The 20,257-nt window shown below is 39.8% G+C and overlaps 1 protein-coding gene across 1 annotated transcript in view; it reads left to right on the top strand.

Moving 5' to 3' along the window:
• ABHD12B (abhydrolase domain containing 12B) overlaps positions 1-20,257 on the top strand; it is a 50,720-nt gene that overhangs the window by 29,784 nt on the left and 679 nt on the right. The window contains exons 10-12 of the mRNA XM_023587567.2: positions 18,121-18,203; positions 19,032-19,110; positions 19,724-19,842. Coding sequence (XP_023443335.1) covers positions 18,121-18,203; positions 19,032-19,110; positions 19,724-19,842 — 281 coding nt within the window. The remainder of the gene's footprint in view (positions 1-18,120; positions 18,204-19,031; positions 19,111-19,723; positions 19,843-20,257) is intronic.

Genomic DNA, 20,257 nt, shown 5'->3' with positions numbered 1-20,257 from the left:
GCTTCACCTTGACTCTCCCCTTGTCTCCCTTTTGATGTGTCATCATCATGCTGCGTGACTCACTTGTGCGGGGCACTGGCTCACCACGCGGGCACTCATGTGGCTTACCACATGGGCACTTGCTTGCCATGCAGGCACACTTTCTTTTCTTTTCACCAGGAGGTCCCAGAGATTGAACCCAGCTCCTCCCATATGGTAGGTGGAAGCTCTATCACTTGAGCCACATCTACTTCCCATCACATAAGTTTTGTATCTTGTATTTATATTTTTATGTATTTGAAGATACTTTCTACTTTCCCTTGTGATTTCCTCTTTAACCCATTGGTTGTTTGAGTATTTTAATTTCTACATATTTATGAATTTTCCATTTCTCCTTCTATTATTGATTTCTAGCTTCATTCCATTATGGTGAGAAAAAATAACATTGAATGATTTCAGTATATTTTTTAAAAGATTTATTTGTTTCTCCCCTCCCCACCCCCTCATTGTTTCGTACTCGTTGTCTGTTTTCTGTGTCCATTTGCTGTGTGTTTTGTGTCTGCTTGTCTTCTCTTTAGGTGGCACTGAGAACCAATCCTGGGACCTTCTGGAGTGGGAGAGAGGTGGTCAGTTTCTTGTGCCACCTCAGCTCCCTGGTCTGTTGTGTCTCTTATTGTCTCTCCTCTGTGTCTGTTTTTGCTGCATCATCTTGCTGTGCCAGCTCTCTGCATGGGCCAGCTTGCCTTCACTAGGAGCCCCGGGAATCGAACCCTGGACCTCCTGTATGGTAGATGGGAGCCCAATTGCTTGAATCACATCCACTTCCCCGATTTCAATATTTTTAAAACTTAACTGAGGCTTGCTTTGTGATCTAAAACATGGTCTGTATCAGAGAATGATCCATGTTCACTTAAGAAGAATGTATATTCTGTTGCTATTGGGTGGAATATTCTGTATATCTCTCTTAGGTCTTCTGTTTACATGTTCTATTCATTATCGAAAGTAGTATATTAAAGTCTCCTATTAATGTAGAGCCATCTGTTTCTCCCTTCAGATCTGTCAGTATTTGCTTCATGTATTTTGGGACTCTGCTGTTAGGTGCATATACATTTATAGTTGTTATATCTTTTTCTTTTTTTAAAGATTTATTTTTTATTTCTCTCCCCTTCCCTGCCCCCTCTCCCCAGTTGTCTGTTCTGTGTCCATTCGCTGCGTGTTCTTTTGCGTCTGCCTGTTTTCTTGTCAGCAGCATGCAGAATCTGTGTCTCTTTGTTGCGTCAGCTTGCTGCATCAGCTCTCCGTGTGTGTGGCACCATTCCTGGGCAGGCTGCACTTTTTTAGCGCTGGATGGCTCTCCTTACAGGGTGTACTCCTTGCGCGTGGGGCTCCCCTACGTGGGGGACACCCCTGCGTGGCACAACACTCCTTGTACACATCAGCACTGCGTGTGGGCCAGCTCATCACATGGATCAGGAGGCCCTGGGTTTGAACCTTGGATCTCCCATGTGGTAGGCGGATGCCCTATCCGTTGGGCCAAATTCGCTTTGCTGTTATGTCTTTCTCTGACATTTTGCTCTGTGGTTCTGGAAAGTCATAGCTTTTTTCACTCAATTCTTCGATTATTGGCTACTTTCGAATTTATTTGACTTTTTTAGTGAGCGATTTTGTGTCCTCATTTCCTTCTACATATATGTTTCAGATATTTTCCTTGTGATTACCTTGGGGCTTAAATGTAACATTGTAAATCTATAATAATCACATATGATTTGATAGCAACCTAACTTCAATAGCATATACAAATTATTCCTATAACCCACGTTCCTCCATCTTTTTTTTTGTGCTTCTTACAAATTATATCTTTATACATTGTGTGTCAAAATTATTTAACATTACTCATTTGCATTTTAGAATGAGTAAGAAGTAAAAAACCAAAAACATATGTAACTGGCATTTATTGTTATTCATATGGTTACCTTTACTGTAAGTTATTTCTTTATGCTCCTTCAGTCTACAGCCTACTTTCCTTTCCTTTCATTTCAAAGAAATCTATTTGGTGTTGCTTATAGGGAAGGTCTTGTGATGAACTCCCTCAGGTTTTGTTTATCTGGGGATGTTTTACTCTCTCCCTCATGGTTGCAAAACAGTTTCACCAGATATAAAATTCTTGGTTGGCAGTTGTTTTCTTTCAGTTCTTTAAATATTTCATCCTATTGCCTTCTTGTCTCCATGGTTTCTGATGAGAAATTGGCATTTATTCTGCTTGGTGCCCCTCTATATGTGACACATTGGTTTTGTCTTACAACTTTCAGAACTTTCACTTTGTCCTTGGTATTTGACAGTGTTCCTATTAAAAAATATTTTTTTAAACTCCCTAAAGGTGGGGGGACGGTGGGGTATAGGAACATAGTTTGTGTATATTATTGAAGTTAAGCTGGTATCAAATAAAATGAGATTGTTAGAGATTTCAGCTGTTAAATTTAAGCCCATGGTAACTACAAAGAAAACACTGGAGAAAATGCAAGCTTATTGACACAGAAATGACAGCACTTTGCCAGGGGAAGGGGGAAGCAGAATGGGGAGTTAATGGATAATGGGTATAGGGTTTCTGCGTGGGGAGAAAGGAATTTTTTTTTTTTTGAGATTCCAGGGGCCAGAGATTGAACCTGGGACCTTGTATGTGGGAAGCCCACACCAACTACTGAACCACATCAGCTTCCCTGATTTGTTTTTTGTTTGTTTTGTTTGTTTGTTCATTTTTTTAAATTCAGGAGGCATTGAGAACAGAATGTGTGAGGTGGGAGCTCAACTGTTTGAGCCATATCCACTCCCATTTTTTTTAAACAAATCAATTTTATTGATACATATTAATAAAGCGTACAATTTTTCCAAAGTGTACAGTCAGTGATAATTTGGTATACTCACATAGTTGTGCATTCATCACCTCAGTCATCAATAATAACAATAATAAACAAAAACCAGACAAACAAGAAAAATTTCACCTCTCAATCTGTTTCCCTGATGTAATAGCTGCTATTTCTGGCTATTCTTTTTTTTTTTTTTAAAGATTTTTATTTATTTATTTAATTTCCCGCCCTCCCCTGGTTGTCTGTTCTTAGTGTCTATTTGTTGCGTCTTGTTTCTTTGTCTGCTTTTGTTTCTTTGTCCGCTTCTGTTGTCGTCAGCGGCACAGGAAGTGTGGGCGGCGCCATTCCTGGGCAGGCTGCTCTTTCTTTTCACGCTGGGCGGCTTTCCTCACGGGTGCACTCCTTGCGCGTGGGGCTCCCCCACACGGGGGACACCCTTGCGTGGCACGGCACTCCTTGCGCACATCAGCACTGCACATGGCCAGCTCCACACGGGTCGAGGAGGCCCGGGGTTTGAACCGCGGACCTCCCATATGGTAGACGGACGCCCTAACCACTGGTTCTGGCTATTCTTGAACATTTATTTATTTATTTATTAAGCAGTTTTACTGAAATTTATTCACATACCATATGAGCTATCCAACGTGTACAACCATTGGCTTTTAGTATAATCACAATTTTGTGCATTCATCACCACCAAAGGTTTTATAACAATCTCATTACTCCAAAAAGAAAAACTCCACACCCTTTTTCCCCAGTCCTACATAATCACTAATTTCATTTTTATAAATTGATTTATAGTTACATTTTATATAAATAGACTCATACAATATGTAATACTTTGTGTCTGGTTTCTTTCACTTAGCATAATGGTTTTTTTGGTCTGATATCAACATCTTGTTGTTTTAACATTTATTTGTTCAGCTTCAAAGAAAAATGGTCTTATATATGCAATTTTACCCATATTCAAATTTCATATGCAGCTTTACTGTACTATACAAATCCCTGATACATTTTTTAGCTTTCTTTTAGCAATATACATGACCTTAGACTTTCCTTTTAAACTACATTCATACCCACATAATAGTACTGCTATTTACTAACATTATGTTGGGCTTTCACCTCTTCTGTTTATTTCCAAAGATTAACACACTTCCTTTTATCAATTCTGTAAAAGTTAACCCTCAGCTTTCCATTCCTTAAGCTCATTCTATTTTCTGGTGACTCATATTCAAGTTTTTAGCTCTGTGAGATTACACAGTATATTTAGTTCATAGCTCAATCATATAATTTTTGTCCTTTCATGTCTGGCTTGCTTAACTCAACATAATGTATTCCAGGTTCATCCATGTTGTCATATGCTTCATGACTTCATTTCTTCATTTATAGCTGCATAGTATTCCATCATGTGAGTACACCCGTTTGTTTATCTATTCATCAGTTGATGGTCACCTGGGTTATTTTCAACTTTTGGTGAAAGTGAATAATACCACTATGAACATTGGTGTGCAGACGTCTGTACGTGCCACTCCTCTCAGTTCTTCTGGGGTTATACCCAGTAGTGGAATTGCCAAGTCACATGGTACATCTACATTCAGCTTCTTTAGAAACTGACAAACAGTCCTCCACAATGGCTGTACCATTCCCAGCATTCCCAACAACAGTGAATTAGTAGTGTTCCTATTTCTTCACATCCTCTCCAACACCTGTAGTTCCTTTTTTTTTTTTTTTTTTTAAAGGAATAACCAGGGATTGAGCCCAGAACCTCATACATGAAAGCAGGTGCTCAATCGCTGAGGTAGATCCACTAAATCCACCCCCTTCTCTGCCTTTTTAATCGTGGCCATTCTAATAGGTGTGATATGATATCCCATATTAGTTTTGACTTGCATTTCCCTAATCACTAGTGATGTTGAACATTTTTTTTTTCCATTTGTATTTCTTCTTTGGTCTAATGTCTATTCAAGTCTTTTGCCCATTTTTGAATTGGGGTTACTTGTCTTTTTATTGTACAGTTGTAGATTCTCTTTATATATCATGGATATTAAACTCTAATCAGACACCTAGACAAGAATATCCTCTATATTAAACTCATATTGGACATGTGATTTCCAAATATTTTCTTCCATTGAGTTGGTTGCCTTTTTACCCTTTTGACAATGTCCTGTGAGGTGCAAAAATGTTAAATTTTGAGGAGGTCTCATTTATCTATTTTTTTTTCCTTTTGTTTTTCATGCTTCAGGTGTAAGGTCCAAGAAACCACCACCTACCACAAGATCTTTAAGATGTTTCCCTACATTTTCTTCTAGTAGTTTTATGGCCCTGGCTTTTATGTTTAGGTCTTTGATCCATTTTGAGTTGATTCTTGTATGAGGAGTGAGATGGGGTCCTCTTTCATTCTTTAGGTTATGGATATCCATCTTTCCCAGCACCTTTTGGTGAAGAGACTGTTGTGTTCTGTTAACATGGATTTGGTAGGTTTGTCAAAAACCAGTTGGTTGTAGAGGTGAGGGTTTATTTCTGTGCTCTTAATTTTATTCCACTGATTGATGTGTCTGTCTTTATGCCAGTACCATGCTGTTTTGACCACTATAGCTTTCTAATATGTTTCAAGGCCAGGCAGTGAAATTCCTCCCATGTTATTCTTCTTTTTTAGAGTGCTTTTGGTTATTTGGGTGCACTCTCCCTTCCAAATGAATTTGATGATTGCCCTTGCTATTTCTGTAAAGTAGGCTGTTGAGATTTTAATTGGTTTTGCATTGACTCTATAAATCAGCCTGGGTAGGGTTGACATCTGCATGATAGTTAATCTTCTAATCCATGAGCACAAATGTCTTTCCATTTGTTTCATTTTCATTGATTTCTTTCAGCATTGTTTTACAGTTTTCTGCATATAGGTCCTTCACTTCATTGGTAAATTTATTCCTAGGTATCTGAGTCCTTTCGTTGCTATTGTAAATAGAATTTTTTCCTTGATTTTCTCCTCATGATTGTTCAGTACTAGTGTACAAAAACATTACTCATTCATTGTGCATTGATCTTGTAGCTTACCACTTTGCTGAATTGCCTTATTAGCTTATTAGCTTTAGCTTTGTTGTAGACATTTCAGAATTTTCTAAATATAGGATCATGTCATGTGCAAATAATGAGAGTTTTACTTTCTCTTTTCCTACTGGATGCCTTTTTTTTCTTGTCTAAGTGCTCTAGCTAGAGCTTCTATTACAATGTTGAATAACAGTGGTGACAGTGGACATTCTTGTCTTGTTCCTGATTTAGAGGGAAAACTTTCAACCTTTCCCCATTGAGTATGATGTTGGCTATGGATTTTTCATATATACCTTTTATCATATTGAGCAATGTTCCTTCTATTCCTTTGTTTCCAAGTATTTTTATCAAGAAAGGATGCTGGATTTTTTGGTTTGCCTTTTTTGCAGAGATAATCATGTCTTTATTTTCCTTCAATTTGTTAATGTGGTATACTTTTTCCCCCAGGTCCTGGACGTCAGGGATTAAACCTGGGGTGTTGCATTTGGGAAGCCAGTGCTCAATGACTGAGCCATATTGGCTCCCCTGAGTTGGTTTTTGTGTTTATTTTGCTTGTTGCTGTTGTGGTTTTCTTTTTTAAAATTTTTTAGGAGTTACCAGGAACTGAACCCAAAACCTCCCTTGTGGGAGGCAGGTGTTCAACCACTTGAGCCACATCATCTCCCAACCTATATTTTTTGATTGGGGAGTTTCATCGATTCACATTCAATGGTATTCTGAAAATTCATTATTTACTCCCACCATTTTATTCTGTGGTTTACATAGTCATATCTTATTTTTGTCTGTCTTTTTACTCTTTTGGTTATCTTTTCTGCTATTCTTTCTTTTATACTCTCCTCCAAGCCTTTCTCTCCTGTCTTTTTCTTTCAGGCTGTAAGGTTTCCTTTAATATTTCCTGCAAAGGTGGATTCTTTTTTACAAACTCTTAGTTTCTGTTTGTTTATGAATATTTTAACTCACTTTCATATTTGATGGACAATTTTGCTAGATAAGAGTTCTTGGCAGACAGTTTTTCTCTTTCAGTGTCCTACTTGTATCATAACAACTGTCTTCTTGCTTCCATGGTTTCTGATGAGAAATCTGCACTAAGTCTTATTGGGGATCCCTTGTATGTGATGATTTGCTTCTCCCTTGCTGCTCTCAGAAATTTGTCTTTATCTCTGATGTTTGACGTTCTGAGTAGTATGTGTCTTAGAGTAAGTCTATTCACATTTATTCTGATTGGGGTGTGCTGTGCTTCTTGGACATGTCTAAGTTCATTTTCTTTCGTGAGAGTTGGGAAATTTTTAACTAGTATTTCCTCAAATACTCTTTTTGCCCCTTTTCTCCTCTCTTCTTCTGGACCTTTCATGATATGTGTGTAGTGCATTATGTGATATCATTCAACTCCCTGAACCGCTGTTCCATTCTTTTCTCTTTCTGTCCTTTCCTCTCTTCAATTTCAGCTGCACTGTCTTTGGTATCACCTATTCTTTCTTCTGTCATTTTGAGTCTGCTGTTGTATGCTGCTAATATGGTTTTTTAAAAAAGTTATTAAAATTAAAAAAAAAGATACTTAGATTATACAAATGTCACATAAAAATATAGGGGGTTCCCACATGCTCCAATCCTTACACCTCCCACATTTTCCCACATTAACAACATCCTTCATTAGTGAGGTATATTCATTGCAATTGATAAATATTGAGGATTGCCACTAAGCGTGGATTAAAGTTTACTTTGTAGTTTGCACTCTCTCCCACCCAATTCTGTAGATTATGACAAGATTTATAATGGCCTGTCTCTGCCATTGCACTGTCTTTCAGGGCAATTCCCAAGTCCCAAAAATGCCCCGGTATTACATCTGTTTTTTCCCCTCTCCCTGCCCTCAGAACCTCCAGTGGCCACTGCCTCCACATCGGTGATATAATTTCTTGCACTGCCAGAATCACACTAAGTCTATAGTAGAATACAAGTAAGTATTCTTTAGTCCATTGTTCATTTCCGTCCTCAGAATTCTGGGATGGTGATATCGATTCTACCTCTAATTGAGAGGGGGGTGTGTTCCCATAGGGCCTATGGGAGTCTCTTGCTTGCAGTTGTAAATTCTCTTGGTTTCTTGTTATGGCAGTTGTCCATATCACCTCCATGTTTGTTGTCCTGGGTGAGACCAATGAACTGGAGAGTAGGTGTTGCAACTCCTATGAGATTCAGGGCCAAGCTGGCACATGGACAGCCCAGAGTCAAGTCTCTTGGGTGTACACCTACCAACTCTAGTACTAATTATAGGTTCAAATAGAAGGACAGAAGAGCCATGTGTAGGGAAACCATAACTGAGTCCAAGTCTGTCACTCTGGGGAGCATAAATTTCAAAGCAGCGCCCACTGGCAAGGCACCAAACTCCTGAGCTATTATGGGTAGCATCTACTTGGCAAAGAGATCCTGCTGAGATGTGCATAAGCATAAGCTCTGGAATGACCTCCCAGCTCACTTTGAAATCTCCTAGCCATGTAAACCCATTTGTCTTTACCTTTCCCCCCTTTTCGTCAAGGTCTTTTTCCAGTTGCATTGCTCTTTGGTGCTTGGTAGTAATCCCTGAGTGCCAAGGAGGCTCTTCCCCCATGGCGGGGTAAAGTTAATGTATTTATATGCTGAGTTCGACTTAGAGAGTCCACATTTGGGCAACAAGGAGGTTCCCAGGAAGCGGCACTTAGGCACTCTCTAATGCTAGGGTAAATTTCAGTTTCAAGAGTAAAGGTTTAGATGCACAGTCATCGATATCAAGGGCCCATCAGTGGACCATCCTCCTTCACTAGTCATTGCCGCTGTACTTGGGGGTTTTGCTGATCTATTAGAGAATGTGGCAGAGCTCTCCAGGATGGGAATTTGATGTTCCTTTGTTATTGTGTGAATCTCCACCCACTGTGACAATGCCCCATGAACATTTGAACACAGTTATATGCCTTGTACGTATGCCCAGGTGAGCTTCCTCCCATGTAATCCCCATTACTGACACCCTTCACCAATGATCTTCCCCTGCCACAGTTGTAACCCTTCTGTGATCCAAAACTACCTCAAAAATTAAGCCAATAATATAGCCAAATATATTTAATAAGAAAATGAATAATAGTTTTAAAAATAAGAAATAAAAATACAAAAAATTTTTTAAAAATTAAAAAAAATTTGGGATAAAATTTTTAAAAAACATTTTCCCTTTCATCATTATAAGATCTGTTGTCCTATGTGTACAGTGACATTGTTTTCTGTTTATTCCCATTGTCTTTACTTTTTTTTCATTTTGTCCTCAAATAAGTTTTAGGTCATTGCAAAGTCACATATTGAATACAGGAGACTCCTATATACCCAACATCCTGCCCCTTTTTCCCCTTTCCCTATTAATAACATTGTATATGTGGATGGTATGTTTGTTACAACTAACATACAAATATTGAAACATAGTTACCAACCATGGTAAATGGTTTATATTATAGTTTACATTTTGGACCATACACTTCTATAAACTTTGATGTAATTCAACATGGCCTGTATCTATCATAGCAAGATCATGTAGAACACTTCCATCTCCCCCCCAAAAGCCCCCTGTTCTATCTATTCTATTCCTCCCTCTCCCTCCCCTGCTAGGCACTGCCCATGCTCTCAAAAGATGCCTGCCCCTCCATCTGAGAACATAGTGGGCCTCCCCACGATGGGAGTCCACCTTGCCACTCATTTTATGGGTCTCACCCACTGATGTAACACGCTATGGCAAGGTGAGCACTCACACAGGCCCTTGAAGCCTGCCCCAGGTGCGCCCTGTCCCAAATGCCCCCCCACATCCAACACCTCAAACCGGCAACCCTCACTTGCCCTTTTGCCAGCAGAGCATTCCAAACGTTTAGCTGATGTGTTTTTTATCTCACTTATCATGTCTTTCATTCCCATGAGCTCTTTTACTTTTTTATTCAGGTTTTCAACGTCATCTTTGTGCTTGCTAAGTGTCTTTTTGATGTCCTTTATATATCTTGGGCCATATTGTCTATCAACTCATTAATTTGAGTTTGGAAATTTGTATCTTGTTGATTAGTTGGATAAAATCTTGTATTTCTTCTGAGGCGTTGACATTTCTTTTCTTGGGCCATTTCTTCCATTTTCTTAGGATGGCTTGTAATTTTTGGCTGATGTTTAGGCATTTGATTAGGGTGGTGAGTTTACTCAGATGCTCGATTTCTTTCTTTCATAGGGTTTTTTAGTGGTAGGAAGCTTTGTGTTACTGCTGTTGATTCTTTGTTCAGCCTGTTCTGAGTCTTTAGGATTGTCTCCGTTAGTTGCTCAGATCTGGCCCCAAGACCCTGTAATGGGTTGCTGATTCCTTTCTTAGAGCCTTTGGGAGGGAGGTTGTAAAGGCCAGAAAAAGCCTTATTTACTTTTAATTTCTTCACGTGCACTTCCTTGTTTTGCCAGCGGATGGTGCTCTTTGACAGCCCTTTCAGTTCAGTGCCTGGTCTGAGTGTGTGTGCTGCAGCATGGATGGACTGATGCAACAGAGGTTCTTGCCTGGATGCTAAGAGCTGTGTCCCTCTCTCTCCCCTTTCTTAGGGAGGCAGATCCCTGGGGCACCCTCTGTCTGTAGCAGCCCCGGCCTGAGGCCTGAGAATTTAGTCTGTAGTGTGGGGGAGGATACTGCTATTTGCAGCTGCACCTTTTAACTCACAGATTTGCCATCTTGATTTCTTTTCCTTTGCCCCTCTCTCTTCTGGGTGGTGTCTGGCTTTCCTCTGGTGTCCTAAATCCTAGAACTTTTTTTCCCAGGTCCTTTCTACTTGTCCTCTAGCTATTTTTTTTTTTTTTTTTTTAGTCTACCGTCTTCCCAGAAGTTCTGGGCATGGTTTTGTTCAAAATTATCTTGTTCGGGAATTCCTTAGGCTTCTTGAATGTGTATATTCATGTCTTTCATTTAATTTGGGGAGTTTTCTGCCTTTATTTCTTTGAATATTCCTTCTGCCCCTTTCCCTCTTTCTCCTCTTTCTGGCACTTGCATAATGTGTATGTTTGCATTCTTGATGGTGTTATACCAGGCCTCTGAGGCACTGTTCACTTTTCATTCATTTTTCTTTCTGCTCCTCAGTCTGAATCATTTCAATTCTTATCTATGAGTTCATTGATTCTTTGTTCTGCACCTCCAATCTGCCTTGGAAGCCTTCTAAGGAACTTATTTCAGTTATTGTTTTATTTAATACTGGTATGTCTGATTAGGTTCCTTTGTATAATTTGCCTTTAGAATTTCATTTTCTTCGCTTGCCATATCCCTGATTTCCTTTAGTTCTTTCTGCCTACTTTCCTTTAGCCCTTGGAGCATACTGAAGGTCATTTTTAAAATTTTTTGTGTGTCCAAGGTCTGATATTCTTTTTTGATATTTTCTGAAATTTTATCTTTTTCCTTTGGATGGGCCATAATTTCCTGTAAATTTTTTCTTGTAATTTTTGCATACTGTACATTGTAATACTTTAAAGTGTAAACTGTAGAATTTATTCTTTGAGCTCTCTGATCCTTATGTTTATATATAGCTAATGATATGACAGATTTCCTTGGATGCCAGGTTGTTTCAAAAAGAAATAACCCAAAGCAAAAAACATCCTTCTTAGTCTTTGCAAGTTTGCTCTTTGTTGGCTGGTGTTCTTCTTCAGAGCTTAGCCCTCCTACCAAGCAGATCTGCTGAGTTGAATGTGCAAGGTCCTCTCTTTTCTGAGCATGTGTCCTGTCCTGGGCTTGCATTTCTGTCCTTAGGAATTCCTCTGTTTGCAGAAATCAAAATTCCCCTTCTACTGTCTCTGAAGTAGATTCCCCTCCCTGGCCTCCAGGATGCTCTATTGTATGTCTTGAAGCCTCGAATTCTTTGCCTGGGCTGCTCAGATTTGATTGTTTCTTACACTGTTCCAGCTGTCCACCAGCTGCTTCTGCATATATGGCGAGTTTTGGAAGGCAAGCCAGAGAAGAGTGTCATACAGGCTTTCAGGGTGTCATTTGATAGACTGGCACTGACATATAGGCATTCCTGTACATGCAAAGCGATTACTCCACTCCCTGCAGAGTAGGGTTAGGAACCCACACTGAGAGTGTGGGCCAGGTCCACACTGCTGGGGAGTGGGTAGGGAAGGCTAGCAAGTGGGCAACTAGCTTCTCTTACCATTTTTAAGCTGCATCTTCTTGACTGGATGCTTGTCCTGTTACTGCAACCTTCTGTTTTCTGGAGCTCTGAGGAAGATGGCTTTGCCAATTTTTGCTAGTTTTTCAAAGATTTGTGGGGGAATGGAAAATCTGGAGTATTTTATGTCACCATCTTGTTTGACCAAAACTGTCTCGGCTATTCTTGATTCATTGCATTTTTGTATACATTTTGGAGTACATTTGCCAATTTCCACAAAATTTTTTTGAATTTTGATTGGGATGTATTGAATCTATAGATAGTTTTGGGAGAAATGATATCATCTACTGCTGAGTTTCATTCACGAACATGGTATTTATCATTTATATATTTATTTCATTGGTTAAATTGGTTATTTATTAAAATTTAGGTTTTCTTTAATTTCATTTTTAGGTCAGGTTCTCCTAGAAGCAGAGCCTGAGATAGGAATTTAGTGTATGTGATGTATTTAGGGAATGCTCTTGAGGAATAACCTGTATTATATGCTTGCTACTTTATTAATATATGGTCTGATCTTTATTATATTCTTTCTTCTGTTTTTTTGTTTTAAAAGTTTGGGCTCTCCCCGCCTCCTCAACCAAAATCTTCAGAAAATGATTTGGGGGTTATATGTCATTCAACCTCATTTGCTGGACCAAATTTGGAGGGTAAAATCCCTGAGTAAGGTGGCCCAGGGGATTGTCCCCAGGTAGGGGGAATAGGGAAGAGAACACGGCAGCCATTTTTACATTGTTTTGTGTAGTATTTATTGATTCAGGAAATAAACCAAAATTCTGAATAAAATTACTTGGTAACTGCCAAAAAAAAAAGTTTATTGAGATGGTACTTAGATAGTCTATTTTCAGTATTTCTTTATTTCTATTTATTTATTTATTTTGAGGTACTGGGTACAGAGATTGAACCCAGGACTCACTTCATATATGGGAAACTGGTGCTCAACACTGAGCCATATCAGCTCCCCTGATTTGGTTGTTTCATTTTTAGCTTGTCATTTGCTTTCTTGTTTTGTGTTTATGAGGTACCAGGGATTGAATCCGAGACCTCCCACGTGAGAAGCAGGTACTCAATCACTTGAACCACATCTATTCCCTATCTTCCTAATTTATGCATTAAAACATTATTTATTGAAGCCACACTTAAGCTGCATCCCATTGGTTAAAAAATATATATAATATTATTGTGATTCCTCCTTTGACCAAAGGGTTATTTGAAGTACACTGCATAATTTGTACACATTTGGGGATTTTATTATGTGTGTTATTGATTGCTAGCTCAGTTCTATGATGTGAGAATATGCTGTGTATCATTTCATCCTTTTGAAATTTGTTTAGACTTGCTTTATGTCCTGACATATGGTCAATTTTGGTAAATGTTCCTTATGTTTGAAAATAATGCATTCTGCCATTTTTGGTGAAATGTTCTATATGTGTCAGTTAGATCAAGATTATTAATCATGTTCAACTCTATATCCTCACTGATTTTTTTACTGCTTATTTTATCAGTTAATCAGAAGACTATTAAAATATCCCATCATGGCTGGGGAGTTATTTCTGTCAATTTTTGCTTTGTTTTTTGAGGTTGTATTATTAGATGCATATACCTAATGATATAAAATATAACTTTTATATCTTCCAGGTGGATTTACCATTTTTTTCCATCATGAAATGTCCCTTTTATGATCAGTAATGCTCTTTAACTTGAAGTCAGCTTTGTCCAAATTAGCATACCTTTGTTTTTGTTAGTGTTGGCATAATATATCTTTTCCTATCCCTTGACATTCAACTTACCTGAATTCTTATATTTAATGTATATCTATTGTAAGCAGCATGTAATAATTTTGATTTCTAATATAGGTAAGCTTTGTCTCTTAATTGTAATATTTAGCCTGTTTAATGTACTTGTGATATATTTTGGTATACATCTACTTTTTTAGTATATTCTTTTCTATTTGTGTCATTTTTTCTGTGCTCTTCTGCCTTGGCTTTAAAGCTGTGAGTCAAGGAGAAAAGTGGTGTTGAATATTGGGGTCACCTCTCTTGAGTTTTCCTTGTCAAGACCTCACTGCCTTGGTAGGTCTGATACTTTCAAAGAAATCTTTTACTTTTTGGAGGTACCGGGAATTGAACCCGGGATCACATACATACAAAAGCAGACGTGCTCAACCACTGAGTTAAACCCACTCCATTCAAAGAAATCTTTTAAACATATTTTGTCTGGCTTTTCTAGTTGTTATTGGCAAAAGGTTTGTTCTGTAACAATTTCTCTGTTATTAGAAGTGGGAAGTCTCCCAATTTTTTTTAAAGTTCGAAATTTAATTTAAAATGCCATAAAACTAGTGAATAGACATTTCTATTACAATATTGGGGTATTGTGCAGTTTTTAAGAAACATGGCTCTAGTGTCAGACTACCTGAGTTTGACTTACAGAGATGTCACTTAACAGCTTTGTTAATTTGGGCTGATTACTTTCTATTCTTCAAATGCCTCATTAGTAAATTGGGGTAATAATATTGTGATAAATAAATAGATGAAAAGGACAGAGTAAATACTCAATGGATAGTAGCTATTTTTATTTGAAGAATGCCATAGCTCTGAGCGTTACTATTGTATAGGGAAGTACATAAAGACGCTTCCTATTTAGTTGGGGAGATAGAACATTTAAGGGGGGGTGCATAGAAAAAGGATGTATGCACCGTCTATCATCTTGAAATCGTTTTCATTAATCAGAAGAGGGAGGCAGCATGATGTAGTGGAAAAAGAGCATTTGAGTTCAGATTTTGGCCCTGCCGCAAACTGTTTATGCTGTTTCCTTTCTCTGAGCCTCAGTTTTCCCATTTTTATAAAGGGCTTGATAATGCCTGCTGCATAGGAGTTTTAGGAAGATAAAATTAAGAATGTATACAAAGCACCTACTTGCTAGTAAGCACTCAACAACTGCTTGTTCCTTTTTCCCACTCTTTCTGCCACAAAGTAGGCTATGGTAAATGTCAGGGGAGGACCCAACACAATCATTCCAGGGTAGGGAGAATTCAGACAAGAGAGTGGTCTTGTGTGAAGTGGTCAATGAAGACTGTACTGAGAGGCTCTGCGCTCCTTTCTTAAAGGTGAGGGGAAGTACTTAGGAATTCAGGGGGAAGGAGGGTATGTGATCCCAGGCACTATGGCAGGGACAGGACAATTACGTGTCACAGAGGCACCCAGGGCTTCCGGTATTTTAAGATATTTCACACCTGTTTATTTTTTTAAATCCTCGCGGCAATTCTGACTCTAGCATCACAGTCTCCACTTAGAGGTGAGGGAGATGAGGGAGGCTCAGGGGCTTGCCCAGTTAACCCATACCTCATAAGAAGAGGAAATGGGACTCAACTCGACATCTTCCAACCCTTGGCAGACAGAATTTTGAAATGAAAGATTGGGGCCAGAGACTGATGGGCTTGTAGCTATGCCAGGAAGTTTTTATTTTAGTTTTCCTTTTTCTTTTTTATTAGTAGATTGTGTGGTACTCTTGAAGCTTTAGAATAGGAGATGTCATGAAACTGGTACTTTAAGAATATTAATCTGATGGTGTTCCAGAAAAGAGGGAGGTGGGCTTGGTATGACCTTTGAGTCTCAAGGGACATCCCTAGCTGGTACTGAGTGAGGAATCCTGAGAGTAGATCAACTCAGGCCGCTTTCCTCTTACTCCTACAGAATTGGCAATGAATGACTGCAGGGCCTATTGTATTGAATTTCTGTCAGAAGAGTCCTAAATCCAGGAGTGGAGAAATAAGAAAGCAAAAGCAAACAAGATATCTTGCCCTTGGCATGGGAAGAGGAGGATGGAAGAGGGAAGGGAAGGCAGAGTTAGGATTTCCTCACTGCACCTGAATGCAAATCACCTGCTATGAAACCACGCAGAGAGGCGCCAGACAACAACATGAAACCGAAGAGGCCACATTCTCTCTCGGGTTCCTGGAATCAGCAAGCCTAAGCCAAAATTATGAAACAGAATTGTGTATTCACTGGCCCCAGCCGACATATTCTGAGCCTATTTTCTTACCTTGGCAATATCTTCTTACTACATTGCAACCTCCGCCCCCTTCCCCTCCCAACGTAATGCTCTGTTGATCTTTCCTCTTTGCAAATCTATTCAGGGATAAAGTCTGAAATTCAGTCACGCTAAGATGAAAACAATAGATAACAGCTTGAAAGTAGACACTAGAGATAACCAGCATAATGGATTCAGTTCATTTTTAATAAATATTTATTGCATCTATTATGTACCAGGAACTTTCCTAGGTTCTGGGGATGCCACAGGGAACATGATAGTTGTGGCCCCTCCTCTTTTGAAGTTTATGTACTTGCTGAAGAGATAGAAGACAAGTACACGTTCTCAGTAGTGAGAAGTGCGAAGAAAAGAAAATAACGTGACAGAGAATGACTGGGTGTTGGGGCAAATTTCAATAGATGGTTAGGGGACGCCTGTCTGCAGAAATAGCTAAACTGACACTTAGGTGATAAGGAGGCAGCCGTGGGAAAATCTGGAGGTTCCAAGGCAAGGGAAAAGCAAATGTAATGGTCCTTCGGTGAGAACAGACATTGCCTGGGCGCAGGCCTGGAGCATGGGGGAGACAGGGTTAGTGATGGGAGATGAGGCTGGAGATGGGCAGGAGCCAGAATCTGTAGGGCCCTAAAGGCCAAGGTGACAAGATCCAAGTGCCTTTGTGGGGTTTTATACAAAGAGCCACATGACCTGATTTGCATCTTAAAACACTCTGGTTTTCTTGTGGGGATTGGATTTTAGAACATTAGGGAGCTACTCTGGAGGTTGTTAGCATGGCCCAAGCAAGAAGGGAAGGTTTGGGTGAGTGTAGAGATGGAGAGAAGCAAATGGATTGAGGATATGAGTTGGATGTAAGGAATCAGGGAATCGATGTTTGTGAGGAAGGCACTATGTTGCTCAGGATTTCTGGCCTTCTCGTTTTCAATTGAAACGGATATTTTTAGAAATTATAAACTAGGGAAGCGGACTAGGCCCAGTGTTTAGGGCGTCTGTCTACCACATGGGAGGTCCGCGGTTCAAACCCCGGGCCTCCTTGACCCGTGTGGAGCTGGCCCATGCGCAGTGCTGATGCGTGCAAGGAGTGCCGTGCCACGCAGGGGTGTCCCCCGCATAGGGGAGCCCCACGTGCAAGGAGTGTGCCCCATAAGGAGAGCCGCCCAGTGCAAAACAAAGTGCAGCCTGACCAGGAATGGCGCTGCCCACATGGAAAGCTGACACAAGATGACACAAGAACAACAACAAAAATAAATACAGATTCCCGTGCCGCTGACAACAACAGAAGCGGACAAAGACGACGACGCAGCGAACAGACACAGAGAACAGACAACTGGGGTGGGGGGAGGGGAGAGAAGTAAATAAAATCTTAAAAAAAAAAAATTATCAACTAATTTGCCTGTTCTCTTAACCAAAACCATAGTAAAAATGGACTTATCCAGCATTCTATTGACTGAAATTTGCCATTAAACAGGAAGGTCAGTATGTTTAAAGTGGATTGATATTTAGAGTCTTGTGATCATTGTTAAAACTTAAAAGGCTTTTTAAGGCATTGCAATAGTGAATTGTGTTTAGCAGAGTTTATAGGGTTCAAATCCTTTAAAATCTATTATCTATATATTCCATCATTTTCACCAATTGGGATATTTTCCCCAACTACAACACCTAATTATGTTCACTGTAGAAGCAATTTTTAGATCAAGCGTATGAGTATGGAGAAGCAAGGGTTAACAGTATTTGTGTTTCTTAAAAAGATAGGAAACACAACAAAATGTTAACAGTGATTTCTACTGATGGTGGAATTATGTATGATTTGTTTCTTCTTTGTTTTTTTCTGTATTTTTCAAATTCCCAACAGCAATAAGAATTACGCTTTAAAATCAGAAAGTTATTTAAAAATATAGAAAATGCAGAAAGCCGCTGTTCTTTATATTATTACAGTTCCTCGTGGAAAATTATATAAAATGACATAGCTATGGGGCAACTTTTAATGTTTGCTTTTCTTTTAAAAATAGATTTTCTGTAAAATTCCAGGATTTTTACACTTGCTTAAGGATGCCTTGAGAAAAGACAAAATAGTCTTTCCTACTGATGAAAAGTAAGTAATGAAGAAAAGATATCCATTATTACTATAGCTGCAGGATTCTGGGGGTAGCTAGTGTGGGAATTACTGGATGTGAAGATTGGGAGTCTGAATGTCATTCTTAGATGGGCACTAGATTTGGGGTAAGGTACCATGAGTTTATAACATTTTATAATGTCTTTCTGTCTAATTTGATGGCTTTAACAATTCAATCCTTTCTCTAAAGTCATAAAGGGAGATATAGATTTAGGGTCTATAGGAATCCTAAAGGCCCTAGAGTGGGGGACGCAGACTTCTAGGCTTTATTCTCCATGTAGCCCAAGCCCATTCAGCATCTAGCTGACTATTCTGACAGCAGGTCTAATGATTACAATTTTCCAAGTTAGTCTCTTGCAGTTGGAGAATTTAAGGCGTCCATGTGGGCAGTAGTTAACAATATATATTTTTTCTATTTAAACACACTTCAGGGATCTAACATTGTTAGGAATAACAGTAGGTCACTTTGTCAGGGGTGGATGAGTTATCAGAACTGTGTGGGAAACGTCCTTGGAGTAGGGGACAAGTCATTCCTCACACCATAGCCATTTTGAATCGCCAGACTAGAAGGTTGACCGGGAAGCTCACTAAATCTGTTCATTGCATGTCCATCCTGTATATTTATGAGGAATAGCAAATAAATTGCTACAAAGAGGTCTCTTTAGTTCTGAGATAGTTCTTATTTTTGGGTTTTGAATTATTTTTCTTTTATAGTTAATTAAAATGTTCCAGGTATTATGAAATAAACTAGGATAAGGAAAAAGATGAGGTTCTTAAACTGAATGGTTTTCTTTTACTTGACCCTAGCATTAAATACCTGTCCTCTCCCCTTCTCATCTTACATGGAGAGGAAGACAAAACATCGCCTTTCGAGTTTGGGAAAAAGGTAAACTAAGAGCTCAGTGCTGACTGAAGCACAGTATACTTATTTCACCATTTCTCATCTAGTCAAACTGACTATAGTCAAAGGAGGGTCTTTGACATTAAGAGGGATTCTCGGTACCCTGAAAGAGCCAGGCTGCCTGGTAGGAGGGAGATGTACACAGTGAGCGTCAGTGTCCCAGCCTACTTAGCTCAAAGGAGTTTGCCTGGCAGAGCCTGGTTCCTCATCTGGGGCCTGAGGACCTGAACGTGTGGAGAAGAACCAGGGCAGTGGGAACCTCCACACAGCCTCCACTGAAGTGGCTCCAAAAATGGGGATGTAGTGGTTTTTGTTTGTTTAAACAAATCTCTTCTAGTGTGGGTCCACGGGAATTCCTGGTCCTCTCACAGCAAGGTATGAGCAGGGGAAGGATGAGGTTTTATCAGTGTTCTCCCATCAGCTGAGCAGATTCCCAGCTGTAGAGTTAGTTAATTGGGGATGTACAGAGTCCCCAGGTCTCGACTTTAATGGGATTAACTCCCCAGGTGGCTGGTTTTGTACCCTTTTAGGAATGTTGGACAGGAAAACCCACGGCTTTGATCGCAACCTTTGGGTCTCTGCCTTTCTGTCCTTGCAGCTCTATGAAATCGCATACAATGCATATGCGCATAAAGAGAGGGTAAAGATGGTTGTCTTTCCTCATGGCTATGGACATAACGGTCTTTCTAAGAGCCCCACACTGCTGATGACCGTGAGGTAAGAGGTGCTTTGCAAAATGTGATTACCTTTCCCTTAAAGGCAATTAGGGTGGCGGACTTGGCCCAGGGGTTAGGGTGTCTGTTTACCACATGGGAGGTCCGCGGTTCAAACCCCGGGCCTCCTTGGCCTGTGTGGAGCTGGCCCATGTGCAGCGCTGCCACGTAGGGGTGTCCCCCACGTAGGGGAGCCCCATGTGCAAGGAGTGTGCCCCGTTAAGGAGAGCTGCCCAGTGTGAAAGAAAGTGCAGCCTGCCCAGGAATGGTGGTGCCGCACACACAGAGAGCTGACACAGCAAGATGACACAACCAAAAAAAGAAAGATTCCCATGCTGCTGACAACAGAAGCGGACAAAGACGCAGCAAATAGACACAGAGAACAGACAACTGGGGAGGGAGGGGGAGAGAAATAAACA

Source organism: Dasypus novemcinctus, chromosome 3 (assembly GCF_030445035.2).
Source record: "Dasypus novemcinctus isolate mDasNov1 chromosome 3, mDasNov1.1.hap2, whole genome shotgun sequence".
NCBI classification, from domain to species: domain Eukaryota; kingdom Metazoa; phylum Chordata; class Mammalia; order Cingulata; family Dasypodidae; genus Dasypus; species Dasypus novemcinctus.
This window is presented reverse-complemented; position numbering and strand designations above follow the sequence as displayed.